Below are 14012 nucleotides of genomic sequence, written 5' to 3' on the forward strand. Positions count from 1 at the left end.
TGCAGTAAGATGCATGCAGAAAGAAGTAATAAAAGGATCCTCAAAACAGGGATCAGGGCTTTCAAACAGTAGCCCCACAGATGAGTTCTCTTCCCAGAGAGGTCTGCCAAAATACCACCTTTCAATTACAACCTCTAGAAAAGTGTATATGTGCTTCCTTTTCATTCTAGAAGACTTTTTATAATTGATGGTTAATTTTTGCAGTATTGCTTGGGACACACTTCTCACTGCCTTTGGGGATTTATTGACTTTAAATGGCTGTTCTTTAAATTTGTTCTTGCAGTTTTATAAATCACTGCATGCTTTGGGGGAAATATTTTATCAAGAGGGACAGATAAAATCCCTTCCCTACGTCACAAATATATTTATGCCTACAGACATATTAGGCTATCATAGGCATCAAAAGGACAAAAAGTGTATCTTCAACTGTAGGCTCAGTCACGGTCTTGATACTGATAACACTAGATGCATAGATCAGTCTGTTTTCACATAAGAACTGTTTGCTCTGTGGATAGCTACAAACTGAATTATTAATTCAGGCATTTTGGGGCTGGGGAGAATTACCAGTCATTGGCATCAAGGCAGCTTGGGTTAACTCCTTTGTCATCTTGCACTGGCCCTTGAGGTATATCCAGTCAGCCCTCCACATCTGCAGCTTTGACTTTTGCTGATTTGATTATTCACGGATTTTATTAATATCCTCTCTCTAGGAATAGTCTGGAATGCAAAGAGATACTAGCTAGGCTGATCCTGTTCTCTTCCAAGGCCACTGCAGAGCCAGAGCATTGTATTCAGAGCTCTCTAGAGAAAGGAGGGGGTGAGACGGTGAGTGTGTATACCATAGTCACACACAGCAAAAAAGAGTGGGGGCCAATCGCCCATTTGCACTTTACTCTGTAGCTCATTCTATGAGTCTACTGTAACCACTGATTCTTTTGCAAAGCCATGTACAGAAGCAGAAAGCCTAAGTTCAGCGATATTTATGTCCCTCTCACTTTTTGCATCCTAGCTTAGAGTCCAGTTGTATCATTAGCCACATCTCTACTCATAATTATGCTCTGCTCTGCCCTATTATCTCACTGTGTGAATCCTGTCCCTAAGTCTTGGTTCATTTTGGATTGTCTCACCATAGGGTTTGCATAGTGGAAGACTTTCAAGAGGGGGTTTGCCCTTGCCTCCCTTAATAGCACAGTGCTATTAAGAGTCAGCTATGGAGTCACTGTGGTTGTCTCTAAAGGGTCCTCTGCCAGTGTCCCATTAATTGTTTGCCAGTTTGTTGTGCTGGATTCAAAAGAAATAGGTATTACCAGAACATTCCCCTTCCTGAAGTTCCTCAAATGTTGTGCTGTACTAAAAGATTTAGGCATTAGCGTAAGATTTCCCCTCCCCTGAAGGCCATCATCCCTCCCTCCCCGAAATAAGTCATCTATAGAATTCAGTCACTTTCAAACCTGAGAATAAACTAATTTCAGGCTGGGTATGTAGACACTTTCCTTAGAGAAACTCTAGAATTTTTTTTAATCGTAATATTTCTCTGTTTGTAAAGCCTCTCTTACAAAATACTGTGTGATCCTATGTGGCAGATGTTGTGTTATCTGACATTTGACTCTAGTGAAAAGTTGGGAATGTTAAGCTATCATCTCTTTCTAGCAATCGGGAGCCATCTGTGCTGCAGAAGATCAAAGAAGTGTGGCAGTAAGTATGAGGTTCAATAATGTTTTTTTATGCTTGATATGTGGGTAAGTTTAAAGTTAGGAATAACTTTAGCAATTGTGGCTATTATTGTGGGAGGCAATATACATTCCATTTTCCATTTTGTGGATTTCAAAAGCTTTTTAGAGCCTTTATTCAGAGTACACAATATTCTAAGTTTTCACTTCATACTATGATCAGCTTGCAAAGGGAGGGAAAATGGGGAAATGCAAAGAGGAGGCAAGGTTTGGAGATCAGCTCCAGTATCTTAAAAGTATTTGAAGGACCGAAAGATTCTTCATTTGGTTTAATGGTAATTTTGAGAGTTGAAATAAGTTACCATTATTTTTTATTCAATTAGGGTTATGTTTATTTGTAAAAGATTCTCCATATTAAAATTACAGGATCCTTCCGGCGATTTGGACGGAAAATTCCAGGTAATATTGGGGAATTCCAGGGATTTTGGTAAAACATGTTGGCAGGGATGCAATATCCCGCCTGCAGGCAGGACCGTCCCGGTTTTGCTGGTACCCGGCCCGGTTACCGCTGATTCATGGTTTTGGGCCTTCACGTGTGGCCTTCACTGTGGGCCTGCGGCGCTCACTCTTTCTGAAGCTGAGATGGTGTGACTTTCCAAAGTGCCTTTTCTATGTGTTTTTGGTGCTTTTAATGCTAACGAGTCTGCCTTCTTTTGACAATGATAGTGATGATGATATTGATATCAGTCAGCTTCTGAGGCTGTGCTCACTCTTTCTGAAGCCAAATGGTGTGACTTTCCAAAGTGCCTTTTCTGTGTGTTTTTGGTGCTTTTAATACTATCAGGTCTGCCTTCTTTTGACAATGATAGTAATGATGATGATGGTGGTGGTGGTGGTGATATTGATATCAGTCAGCTTCTGAGGCTGGCGCGCACTCTTTCTGAAGTTGAGATGGTGTGACTTTCCAAAGTGCCTTTTCTGTGTGGTTTTGGTGCTTTTAATGCTAACAAGTCTGCCTTCTTTTGACAATGATGATGATGATGATGATGATGATGATGATGATGATATTGATACTCTCTGAGGCATGGCCAATGTAAGTTGCTCTGATTTTTACAAACTCATGCACAGTGAAGTAAAACCAAAGTCCCTTGACCAAGTACACACTTCTAAGAAGTACAATTGAAACCGAAGGCTAATCCATTTCTGCCATCTGTCTAGGAACAATGACAAAATGTCCTCCATTTTGAGCATGCCTAAGAAACATGTGTTTATATTAATGCTTTTTTAAATCATTAATTTTTTTTCGTGTGTCCTCCATTTAAAAATATGTCCTACATTTGTGGGTAAATTTTGTCCTACATTTGTCCTATATTTCTAAAAACATTTGTCCCGGTTTGTAGGTTGACAGTTATGCAACGCTACATGCTGGGGAATATCTTCGAGGCTTGTTGGCAACACTGTGGAAGAGAGTAAGGGAAGATAGAATAGAGGTGGAAGGATTAAGGGGGGTTTAAGAAATGAAGTGTCAGGTAAAGAAAAGTATAGGAAGGGTATAGTATTTTCAGTATAGTTAATCTCTGAAACACACATTTACTCTTGAGAATTGCACTCAGAACGAAGGCCACTCCCTCCCTTTCCTCCCCACAAAGCAAAAACAATGGGATAAACTTTGCATTTGAGCAGGTATTGCTTATTAAGAGTATCAAAAGAGTTATTTTCCATCTCAGAAACTAGGAGAAGAAAATGCAAACAATACCATTCTTTCCAGGCCAATAATAAAAGAAATCCAGAACAATCAGAGTAATTCCTACCATTTTGCACATCCTCTTCTCTTCTATTTTTAATACAAAGAACGATAGGCAACAGAACACTATCATTTCAATCCTGGCATGCAACTGCTTGCAGAAAGAATAGTTTTCTAGAAGTAGTTAAGCAGTGAGCTAGCTGTCATAGGGGCAGACATGGGAATTTGAATGATGTGGTGATGGAAATGAAATTTAACATTCAGTATGAGTAGTTTGAGAGCCAACACGGTTTAGTGGTTGGACCTTTGGACTACGACTCTGAAGACCAGGATTCGAATCCCTGCTCAGCCATGTTGACATTGAGCAAGTGGCAGTCACACTCCCTCAGCCTCAGAGGAAGGCAAAGGGGAGAGGTGACTGCCCTGTAAATAAATCTTGCCAAGAAAAAAAGGGGATAGGCTTGCCCTAGGGTTGCTGCGAGTTAATTTTAGGGTAGGTTAATTTTAAATGGCATTCAGTCAAAGACAAAAAAAGTAATAGAATCATAGAATTAAAATTCTAATTGAAAATAATAACTGTAAGCCGCTCAGATAGCCTTTAGGGCTGATAGGCGGGTATAAATACCATAAATAAATAAAATAAAACTATTGTAATTGGTACAAATATTAGTGTTGTTGTGGTGGTGGTGGTGATTTGGGTTGTGAAATTATGTAAATGTGGCATTGAGCCATGGCAGTTAAAGTGGGGTCAAACTTCTGACACCTATTTTCTGTATTTTTCAGTTGTTAATGAAGAAGCCAATTATTGGAAGGAAAGTTACATTCATTTGTATCACCAGTCTATACTGTTGAAAACGAGCCAGGAGCAGTATATACAGATGGCTCAAGGTAGGTTAATTTAGGGCTGAAAGGTGGGTATAAACACCGTAAATAAATAAAATAAATAAATAGAATAATATTTTCTATTTTCTCTTTGTTTCTTTTTCTTTATGCACAGAACTTCTTGCGTCCCAAATAGAAGGATTGAAAACGGCCTACATCTTCCAACCCCACCATCACCCTTAAATAACTGGCTCTGCCAATACAGGTAAGAATTATTTATTTAAATCTTTTTGGCAGGTGCCTTGACATTGTTTATTATTATTGATTTTCCAATTTTTTTGTGTATTGTAGATTAACAGTTAAATCCAGGGAGCAAATGAAAAAAGATGATTCCAGCGAGAAAGACTCATTTGTATTTGTTAATGTAAATTAAATATGTTTTCTGTTAAATTATCTACTGACGTCTTGTATTTCCTGCTGGCTGGCTCTGTAGTTTTTCTTGGTTAAACTGTCCACCAGATAGCTGATTTGAGACAAGGCCAGTGAGAGCGAGTCAAAATTAATTCACCTCAGAGACAGGTTAATCCCCCCCCCCGCCCAGTTAGCCAATATCTTTAATTTCCTAAAGTGGCCCATTCAGATATTTCACTTTTAAATCAAATTTGCAGATGACACCAAATTAGGAGGAGTAGCTAATTCCCCAGAGGACAGGATCAAAACACCAAATGACCTAAATTGGTTAGAAAGCTGGACCAAAACTGACAAAATGAATTTCAACACGGAGAAATGTAAAGGTACTATACTTGGGGAGAAAAAAAGTTGAAATACACATATAAAGGATGGGGAACACCTGGCTTGAAAACAGTGTATGTGGAAGGGATCTAGGAGTCCTAGTAGACCACAAGTTGAACATGGGTCAACAGTGTGATGCAGCAACTAAAAACGTCATTGCAATTCTAGGCTGCATGAACAGAAGTACAGCAAGTGCCTAGTTAGAGCTCTTTGGCAGAGAAATCCAAGTACTTGATGAAACAACACATCCTAGAAGTCTGTAAATTGAAGCCAGGACCATTAAATCATTATGCTATACAGTAATTGTGTGGATAAACCCTTATTTATTGCTAAATAAATATGCTAAGGACCAGGGAAACCATGTAATTTTATGTGTTTTAACTCACACAGATTTGTTTCAAGACCAATATTTATCCTCCTCCTTTCCAGGGTTTCATGTTTATATCAGACTAAACATACTGCTATAAGAAACTGTACAGGAACTAGAATCATGTTGCTACTACCAGACACTACTTTGCAGGTGCCACATGCTTTCTGAGCTTACGCCAGCACATTTCCACATCATATTCTTAAACCTTGAGGGATCAAAACCTGCCCAGCTCCAGCTAACCTAAGACCCTTTTCTCATTTTAATGATACTTCATCAATATTTCTTTATTTTATTTAAAGGTTTGCACCTCACTCTTCAAACACATTCATAAGGTGGCTTAAACATGTCACACCCAACATTTCTCTTAAGGGCAAAATAAGAAATAACGTTTCCTAAGGGACGTGGCCAAAAATAAGGATCATCCCATTATATATAGGAGCGATTGGAGCACATGAACATGCAGATGAAACCTGAAGTTCTTAGGCTGTCACTTGAAGAAGCCAAAATGCTTCGGATGTCCCTCACGTCTTTCCTCCACTTTCTAAATTCTTCATACACCTGCTTTGTATTTGCAGCTGTGAGAGTACGTATCTGCAGTTATCTGGATATTCTGAGGTTCACTTTTCAGGCTCTCCGCTCTTCCCTGCCCACCACTTTTCCTTAAGTTTTGAATGATGCACGGACAACTCGCCCCTTAAGAGGCTGAGGTGGACGGAAATTATTCACCATCTGGATCCTTTCGTCTTCCTCGGTGGTAAACAGCAAAGTTCGGAACTTCTCCATCTGTGAAACAGTATTATCCAAGTGAAATTCAAGTGCAATGGTAAAATTATTTAGACTGCAGGGGCAGTCATATTCTGGGTAAAGTTCAGAATAAAATGGACACTGGCTTCCAGAGCATGTCACCCTCCTGAGATCTAGAAGCTAAGGATACCTTGGAAGTCTTAGTTGTAATTTCTGTTTAAATAATAATATTTCCTCCCTCTAGGATTGGAAGAGTAGATGTCATTATTACAAAAGAATATACCTTCTTATTCCCATGAGATTTACCTGCTTGTCAGAAATCTGGATAGCTTCTTTCAACACAATCCATGTCACACTTTCATTGAGGGGAGGTGTTGTCAATGACCCAGGATAAGTCCAATAATCTAGGCAACGGGGCAGGAGGCTGCTTGGTTTGAAGCACTTGAACTGTGCTTTGGTTCCCTAAGAAAAGCAATTAGCATAGAGTTATATACATAAAATAAAATTGCTTTTTACAGAACTTTCTAGGAGCTACAAAAATCAAACCATGAATCATTCTTCTTCCAGAGCCCACAGTTAAAAGGTTGGAGGGGGTTGATCAAAGTAGCTTTAATAGTTTTAATATCCATTTGTCCACTGGGCAGCAGTATCTCCTCAAATAATAGTGTTAACAGCTGTAATACTAATGGCCATCAGGTGGTAGCAGTCTGGCACTTTATACACAGTCAGTTCATAAATACTTCCCTACTCTGCATTTTTATTGAAAACTTACCTTAAATTTAACCATGTACAAGGCATCTGTTAATCTGTTCATACCAGCATGTTCTTCTCCAATCTAAATGTTTAAATGACAATGTTGAATAGGGATGTTTTATTTCAAAACAGTAACAGTTACAATAGATCAGTCTACCACAAACCAATGCTCTCCAGATCTGCCAACTAAACCTGAGTTGACTGTATTCCCAAGTAGTCTCCACTTGGGAGTACTTCCAGACCTGTCACTCAAAATGATGGCCCAGATACATTTGATGGTGAGAGTGTTTACTGTCTGCTTCAGCTGTTATGCCAGGTGTACCCTTTCCTTGAATTAGAAGATTTAAAGATCGTACACACTAGTAGTCTCAAGGCTGAACATCAGTAATATGCTGTACATTCGGCTACCTTTGTATCAAATTCAGAAAATTCAATTAGTTCAAAACATGGCAGTCAGATTAGTTTCTGGCATGTCTATCAGTGATTGTATTACATCACTATTAAAATTGGATTTTGTCCTGGGCTCAGTGCTATTCAACATCTTTATCAATGACTTGGATGAAGGAACAGAGGCCATGCTTGTCAAATTTGTAGATGACACCAAATTAGGAGAGGTAGCTAATACCCCAGAGGAAAGGATCAAAATTCAAAATGACCTTAATAGTTTAGAAAGCTGGGCCAAAACTAACAAAATGAACTTCAACAGGGATAAATATAAGATACTGCACTTAGGTAGAAAAAATGAAATCCATAGATATAGGATGGGAGACACCTCGCTTAAGGAGACTTATACGTGTGAAAGGGATCTAGGAGTCCTAGTAGACCACAAGTTGAACATGAGTCAACAGTGTGCTGCTGCAGCAGCTAAAAAGATCAATGCTATTTTAGGCTGCATCAGTTTTCATTAACTATAACTATATGTGGTTAGGACCGTTGTATATTCATCCATTCAACAACAATAATAATAATAATAATAATAATGATGTTTTATTTATAGACCGCTATTCCGCGATGATCATAGCGGTGTACAGTAAAATCGTAATACAATACAAAATACAGTTAAAGGAGGGAGAAGTCTCGTCCTTCAGGCAGTCCAAGATGTTGCTGGGTCTGCCTGATGGCTCCCTCTGAGGCCGAGATGAAGCTGATCTTATGACTCTTACCTCTAAGAAAATACCAACCACTGCTAAGCCGTCTGGGGCTGCTACTGCCTCTCCGAATGACATATATTTCTTGGCATTCCAGTGAACTAAATGGAGCTGTGGAGGAGAGCCATGCATCATTATTTATGAGTAGTAAATGGCAGGGTCTTGTACTCTATTTGACTAATGGTGCTGAGACCACATCAATGCACCACTGTTGCTCAGGGTACAAAGTTGCCAAAATTTCTGGGAAAAGTCATTCAAGCCAACATATTCAAAATTAGGCATTACTTTATGGGCCAGCGTATTTTGTGGGTCAGCCAACAAAGATCCAAAACAGGGAAGAAACTCCAGTTTACAACTGCTCCGAAGATTCTTACGAGAAATCATTTTTCAGTGCTATCAGTTCACTATGTAGCTTTGTACCTTAAAATATGGCTACATAAGGACTGATATTTAGGAAAATGAGCTTTCTATAATGAAAACTTATTCTCCCAAGTGCCATTCTTATATAGACAAAGCAAGGCCATGCATGCAGGTATTAGCATGATCAGAACTCCTCTTTTTTGGAAGTGCGGAAAAAATTAGGAAGAGGATCTCAAAAACAGTGTATGTGATGCTGGCTGACTGGTAGCCCCTTCCAACAGAAACCTATTCTCTGCGAGCTCACAGAGGAATGGAAAAGGGCAATGCTGGTTGTCTACAACCCTGAAAAGGAACACTCCATATACCAACAAACTCTCTACCTTCCCCTGTTGTGTTGAGAGCCATATGTCCCTGTCCATCCATCCTGGGGATATCCTGATTCAATCACTGTTTTTGTCACACTAAAATTAAAGCTATCAACCAGTCTGGAATCGCATTATTGATTCCTGGAAAAGGGCATCCTGCCTTTTGTTACTTAACAAGTTAGCCTAATGCTTGGGGCTAGATTTTAGGTATAAGTATGGACCTTAGAAACCTAGGACCCTGTCGCATGGGGTTAAAGGAGCAGCTCACCTTTCCTGAATTCAGTGCTAATTCGGGAGGCAGTAGGTTCCTATCACACATAAATTGCCACCAAATCGCAGCCCGAGGGAGTTTGTTCCACTGTCGAACAGCCCTTACTGTCAGGAAGTTCTTCCTAATGTTGAGGTGGAATCTCTTTTCCTGTAGCTTGCATCCATTGCTCCGGGTCCTAGTCTCTGGAGCAGCAGAAAACAAGCTTGCTCCCTCCTCAATATAACATCCCTTCAAGTATTTAAGCAGGGCTATCATATCACTTCTTAACCTTCTCTTCTCCAGACTAAACATCCCCAGCTCCCTAAGTCGTTCCTCATAGGGCATGGTTTCCAGACCCTTTACCATTTTAGTCGCCCTCCTTTGGACACGCTCTAGTATCTCAATGTCCTTTTTGAATTGTGGTGCCCAGAACTGGACACAGTATTCCAGGTGGGGCCTGACCAGAGCAGAATAGAGTGGCACTTTTACTTCTCTTGATCTAGACTTGTGATGGCGAACCGATTGGAACGCGTGCCAGAGGTGGCACTCAGAGTCCTCTCTGTGGGCACACATGCTGTCGCCCTAGCACAGAGTTTGCCAGAGTTTCTTACTAGAAAGCCAGAGGGACGTGGCACTTTACAATAAATAAGTGGGGTCTGGGTTGCAGTTTGGGCCCTCAGTCTGTAAAAGGTTCACCATCACTGATCTAGACACTATACTTCTATTGATGCAGCCATATCTGTTGGCTTACAGTTCTCAGAAGCCACAGTCAATGAAGGGCTGGGTGTGAGAAGTATTATAATCTGAGAAACCTACAAAGATTGGCTTAGCAAAAGGTATTAATAAGTGGTTTTTAATGATGCCCCAAACCAAGTTCACATTGCACATGAAACTGTGGTTGTGTGAATCTTGAGGAAATTAATTAATTTGGCTACATGGTGGGATTGTAATGTAAGCACACAGTGTTTTTTTAAATAATATATAAGTTTATAAGATGTCTAAGATTCATAACTCACTTCACAAGGAAACGATTTGCCGGCAATAGTATGCTCTGATCCAGAATTATGGCTTGAGCCCCAGTGAAAATGGAGTTGTTTCAGCCTGTAAGGATCTTCCAGTGGGCCCCCACTGACAACTGCATTAAAATGTAAAGGAGAAAGTGACAAGGTTGCCATTAAACTGACTTCAGTTAGACATCCTTTGATCCGCTATGAAAGCAGTGGTGCACTGGTTGGAAAGACAGGGCTGGACTACAAGTCTAGGACTCCACTGATCAGAATGAGTAGGAGGACTTGCAAGTGATCTACAATATGGAGCAAGATAGAATATTGGAAATAAATAAAGGTAGCACGGCCGACTTACCTCACCTTGAAGTAAAGGACATAATACTCATTGCCACTTAAAACTGGGAACGGGCATTAGACCATTCAGTTCAAAGTCTCTATTGACCTAATTTGGCCAGTGACTGAAAGTGCCTTTCCTAAATGTTAGAGAGATGGATTCCCTGTAGTCTCTTCACAACTGCAACTGAACTGAACTCACTACTGGCCTTCACAAGTTCAGTTTTAGGTGGATCTAATAGCTGCAACTTAACACTACACTTGATAGCGCTGTAGCGGTATCCCACGTGGTCCCATATACGTTCCTTGCCTGTCACCAGAGACTCAGTTGCTTTGTAACAATAGTATTTAAGGCATGCATCTGAGGAGGTAGACTGAAGTCTATGAAAGCTTGTGCTGCCAATTTCTTTCTCTCAGTCTCAAATGATCTGTTATAATTAGTCTGTACTTTACCCCCCCCCCCCACTTCTTCTGGTGTTCTTCCTCTCATTTTTTGTATTAGGAACTCTGTACCCAGTACAAACTTTGAAAGAAGGAAAGATGGAATAGCTACCTCTTGATAGAGAGCACTATGAGTTATCTATCTAGAAGCACCCCAATTATTTGTATATTGGGGAGGAAAGGCAGATTGATAATGGATCCACAAGACTGCTGTGGAACTTGGTCCCAGGATATGACAATAGAAAGGAGATGGTTCCTCCATTGCTCCCAAGCAGAAAATGTTAAGCAGTGAGATAAGATGACTACTAGTTTAGAAGACTGAATGTCTCATCTCCCACTTACCTGTTTTATCATCAACATCCTTGAAGCCCACCGTGACCGAATGTCCATTGTTGGTGATGTCAAGAGATGAGCACAATTGATAGGAAAAACCAAGGGGCTTTAGGCAGGGGTCATAAATAGCTTGCATGGGAATAATATCAATGGGGGACTGGTGATTGCCTTGGGCAATGGGATAGGACTTGTGCCACTCTGAAGGGCCTTTGGGGAGAGAAAAAGAAGAAAAAGAAGAAGAGGAAATGTTAACTTATTCATGGTAAGATTGCACTGTGTTTGGTCTTGCTGAAATGAGTCCTTTACAATCAGATCCACATTTGAATAGCAAAAAGGAAGCACATCTAAGAATTTGTAATAGATTAAAGACAAAATTTTAGAACACTTAAAGAACACGCATTAGCTCTTGACTAGACCTTGGAGCGGAATACTCAGCCTCCCCAAATACTGGGCCATTTTAGCAGTTTGGAGGATCTATCCCTTGCTGTCTTTGCATGCAACCCATTTGAGTGTGCCACTTGATCACAGGAGCCTTTCTTAACAAGGGAGCATCACCAGGGCTCTCCTTTCCCCTCTCCCTCTTCATTGCTGGATGCTCATATTCCCTCCAGGGCTTCCTTCCCATACAAGGCTACCCCATTTTCCACTGAATATTGGAGGATGTTTCATTAGCACCAGCATAAACATCTGCTTACTGATTATTTGAATATTGGCAGTGGCGGCTGGTGTTTTATGTATCAACGCAGCGATGAATTCACTGTGGATTTTAGTCAAACCTGTTTTGGGAGTAGAGTTCAGACCCTTGAATAGTTCATGTAAGGTCCAGACTAAAATCCAGAATTCACTGTCTCACAGAGAAAGAGGACACTAGGTGTCCCTGGCCTTGCAGAAAGCCCTTACAAGGGACCCAAGTCATGAACAAAACTCATATTCGCTAACTTTGTGCTTTCAAATGACAAAATGAACTTGGAAGCACATCCTGCAAAGATCTGAAACGCAACTAGCTCATCCTTTGACTGAGCATGGCAGAAAGGCAGTGAAAATTGTGCTTCTTTTTAGCAATAATTTAAGAACTGTGTATTGTTTAGTCACTTATGTTTGTTGCCAATAATAATGAATGTACTATTGGCATCTGCAAGGAGTATAACAAAAATACCCTGAACACAAAAGAGAAGAAGGTGGAAGAAGATTCACAGCAGAAGAAGGAGGGTGTGTAACATAGCCTACCGTCTTTCTCCCCATATCCCCAGCAGTTATGACCAGTCATTATCCAGGTTGCTTCCTTCTGCTTTTCTGCCAGTTCTTTCAATGCAAGGCTCTGGCTTACCTGCCTTTATAATAACTCACCTGTGGGACAGCTTTAGTTTCTTAAAGAGGCAGCAGCAGCAGCAGCAGCAATTCTTCCTCCTATGTTCCCACTATTCTGTAGAACCAGAAGTGTTTAAAAGCATGCGCCAGAAAAGGTGACAATGCCTTTTATGAAAGCTGAACAGCACCCACAATATCTCTGGCCATCAATAAGCAACGATCGCAGGCAACTCTCATGTCAGTAGGGCAATGGATTCTGCTCTGGGCTTGAACTTGAACTTTTAAGGAACTATCCAAAGTGCTGAGCCCTCCTCCCAAAACAAGTCCAGCACCTTGGGTACTTCCTTTAAAGTTTAGCGTAAAACCCAGAGCAAATTTGCACCTCACTGACTTGGAAACCACCAACCTCTGCTGTCAGGTACTCTGAATATCTTGAAGACATGTGGTTTCACCTAAGGTCCAAAACACACTGCAGATCCAGTTTGAGAGCACTTTAACTGCCCTGGCTCAATGCTAAAGAATAATGTGAACTGTAGTTTTGTGAGACATTTTAGCCTTTTCTGTCAGAGAGCTCTGGTGCCACAATAAACTACAATTCCCCTGATTCCCAAGCACTGAGCCAGGGCGGTTAAAGTGGTCTCAAACTGGATTATTTCTAGAGTGCGTTTTCGACCTATGAGAGTAATTGATGCACCCATGCACATTTCAGTTATTTCGGCACAGTTGTTCTGGCCAATGCTCTATCTGAAGTTTGCCTCTGCAAATCCAGTATTGCTGTCATGCAGATCCTGGTCTTTTCAATGCAGTGTGTGCAGAACCTTTTAATTCTTTCTTTAGTTCTTTCTTTCTTTAGCTTCCATTACATAGTAGCACTGTTACTATAATTCCCATTCATTTCAGTGGTTCTTGAATAGGATAATTTCCATTGCATTGTACTAAACGCTCTGTGCTCAAGAATTCTCTCCACTCACATTTTTGAAATAGTATCTTTTCCTTGTACAGAGTTTCATCTGTTAGGTTACTCTGGAATTACTAATACTCTCAGAGCAACAGAAAACAGTGCTTGCTTGGAATACACGCTAGAAAGGAATGAGTAATCCATCTATTTCAGGTTGTTTACCAGCAATCGTAGATAAAACATCATCCTGAAAATAGAAGAGATCAGATTCAGTTTAGCTGTATGTCTTTTCTTTCTTTTCTTTTTAATTTAAATAAAACAAAACAAGTTTAATACAATTTTACTTGGAAGAAAGGGCTGATATTCAGTGATGCTTTTCTCCTTCTTAAACAATATTTACTGCCCAATGGGAATGCATTTTTAAAAATAATAACCATCAGTAATGAAGGTGTAACTCAGGGGCAAAACAGACCGGCAAGAAACACTGGCATTGGGGTGGAGTAGGGGCATGGTGGCTGCATGACGCACGCCGCACGCCCCAAAGCTGACATCGCACCACCTGCCCAGCCGCATAGTATGTGGCGTCACGCCGTTTCTTTGCCAGTGTTTAGATGCACTGCGCCAAAGAAACATGGAAGGCAGAGAACAATCGATTCCTCAAGAAGTCTCCATGT

At 40.5% G+C, this 14012-nt stretch overlaps 1 protein-coding gene and 1 long non-coding RNA gene across 6 annotated transcripts in view; one reads left to right on the forward strand and one right to left on the reverse strand.

Moving 5' to 3' along the window:
* The window catches only part of LOC149305965 (uncharacterized), a 7158-nt gene extending 2515 nt beyond the window's left edge, over positions 1-4643 (forward strand). For 2 of the 3 annotated variants that reach the window (XR_016282438.1, XR_016282439.1), the window contains exons 2-6: positions 1651-1695; positions 2097-2129; positions 4198-4302; positions 4412-4501; positions 4588-4643. This is a non-coding gene — a long non-coding RNA (uncharacterized LOC149305965). The remainder of the gene's footprint in view (positions 1-1650; positions 1696-2096; positions 2130-4197; positions 4303-4411; positions 4502-4587) is intronic. The other variant, XR_016282440.1, reaches the window with a different exon arrangement.
* A 709-nt stretch (positions 4644-5352) lies between these two features.
* LOC149305966 (carbonic anhydrase 7-like) lies at positions 5353-13528 on the reverse strand. 3 transcript variants are annotated; one of them, XM_089540165.1, is made up of 7 exons: positions 13412-13528; positions 11142-11339; positions 10035-10153; positions 8059-8154; positions 6915-6977; positions 6449-6604; positions 5353-6181 (listed from the first exon to the last, which is right to left on the reverse strand). In XM_089540165.1, exons 2-7 carry the CDS (start codon positions 11266-11268, stop codon positions 6059-6061), a joined length of 684 nt encoding a protein of 227 aa, XP_089396291.1. In that variant the 5' UTR covers positions 11269-11339; positions 13412-13528; the 3' UTR covers positions 5353-6058. The 3 variants fall into 3 exon arrangements, with proteins under 3 accessions (XP_089396291.1, XP_089396290.1, XP_089396292.1); XM_089540164.1 differs by lacking the exon at positions 13412-13528 and adding an exon at positions 12480-12639; XM_089540166.1 differs by lacking the exons at positions 6915-6977; positions 13412-13528 and adding an exon at positions 12480-12639.
* Between the last annotated feature and the right edge of the window lie 484 nt (positions 13529-14012).

This window comes from Sceloporus occidentalis, unplaced genomic scaffold (assembly GCF_023333645.1).
Source record: "Sceloporus occidentalis isolate IW3139 unplaced genomic scaffold, rSceOcc1.0.p SCAF_10, whole genome shotgun sequence".
In the NCBI taxonomy this organism is placed as follows: Eukaryota; Metazoa; Chordata; class Lepidosauria; order Squamata; family Phrynosomatidae; genus Sceloporus; species Sceloporus occidentalis.

Excerpts from the sequence above, each read along its gene's own strand:
- LOC149305966 (XM_089540165.1), bottom strand. The coding sequence starts at position 11,268 with ATGCAAGCTATTTATGACCCCTGCCTAAAGCCCCTTGGTTTTTCCTAT. Across the intron at positions 6,978-8,058 it reads TGGTTGGTATTTTCTTAGAG|ATTGGAGAAGAACATGCTGG; the intron begins GTAAGAGTCATA and ends TTAAACATTTAG. Across the intron at positions 6,182-6,448 it reads TCCAGATTTCTGACAAGCAG|ATGGAGAAGTTCCGAACTTT; the intron begins GTAAATCTCATG and ends ACTGTTTCACAG.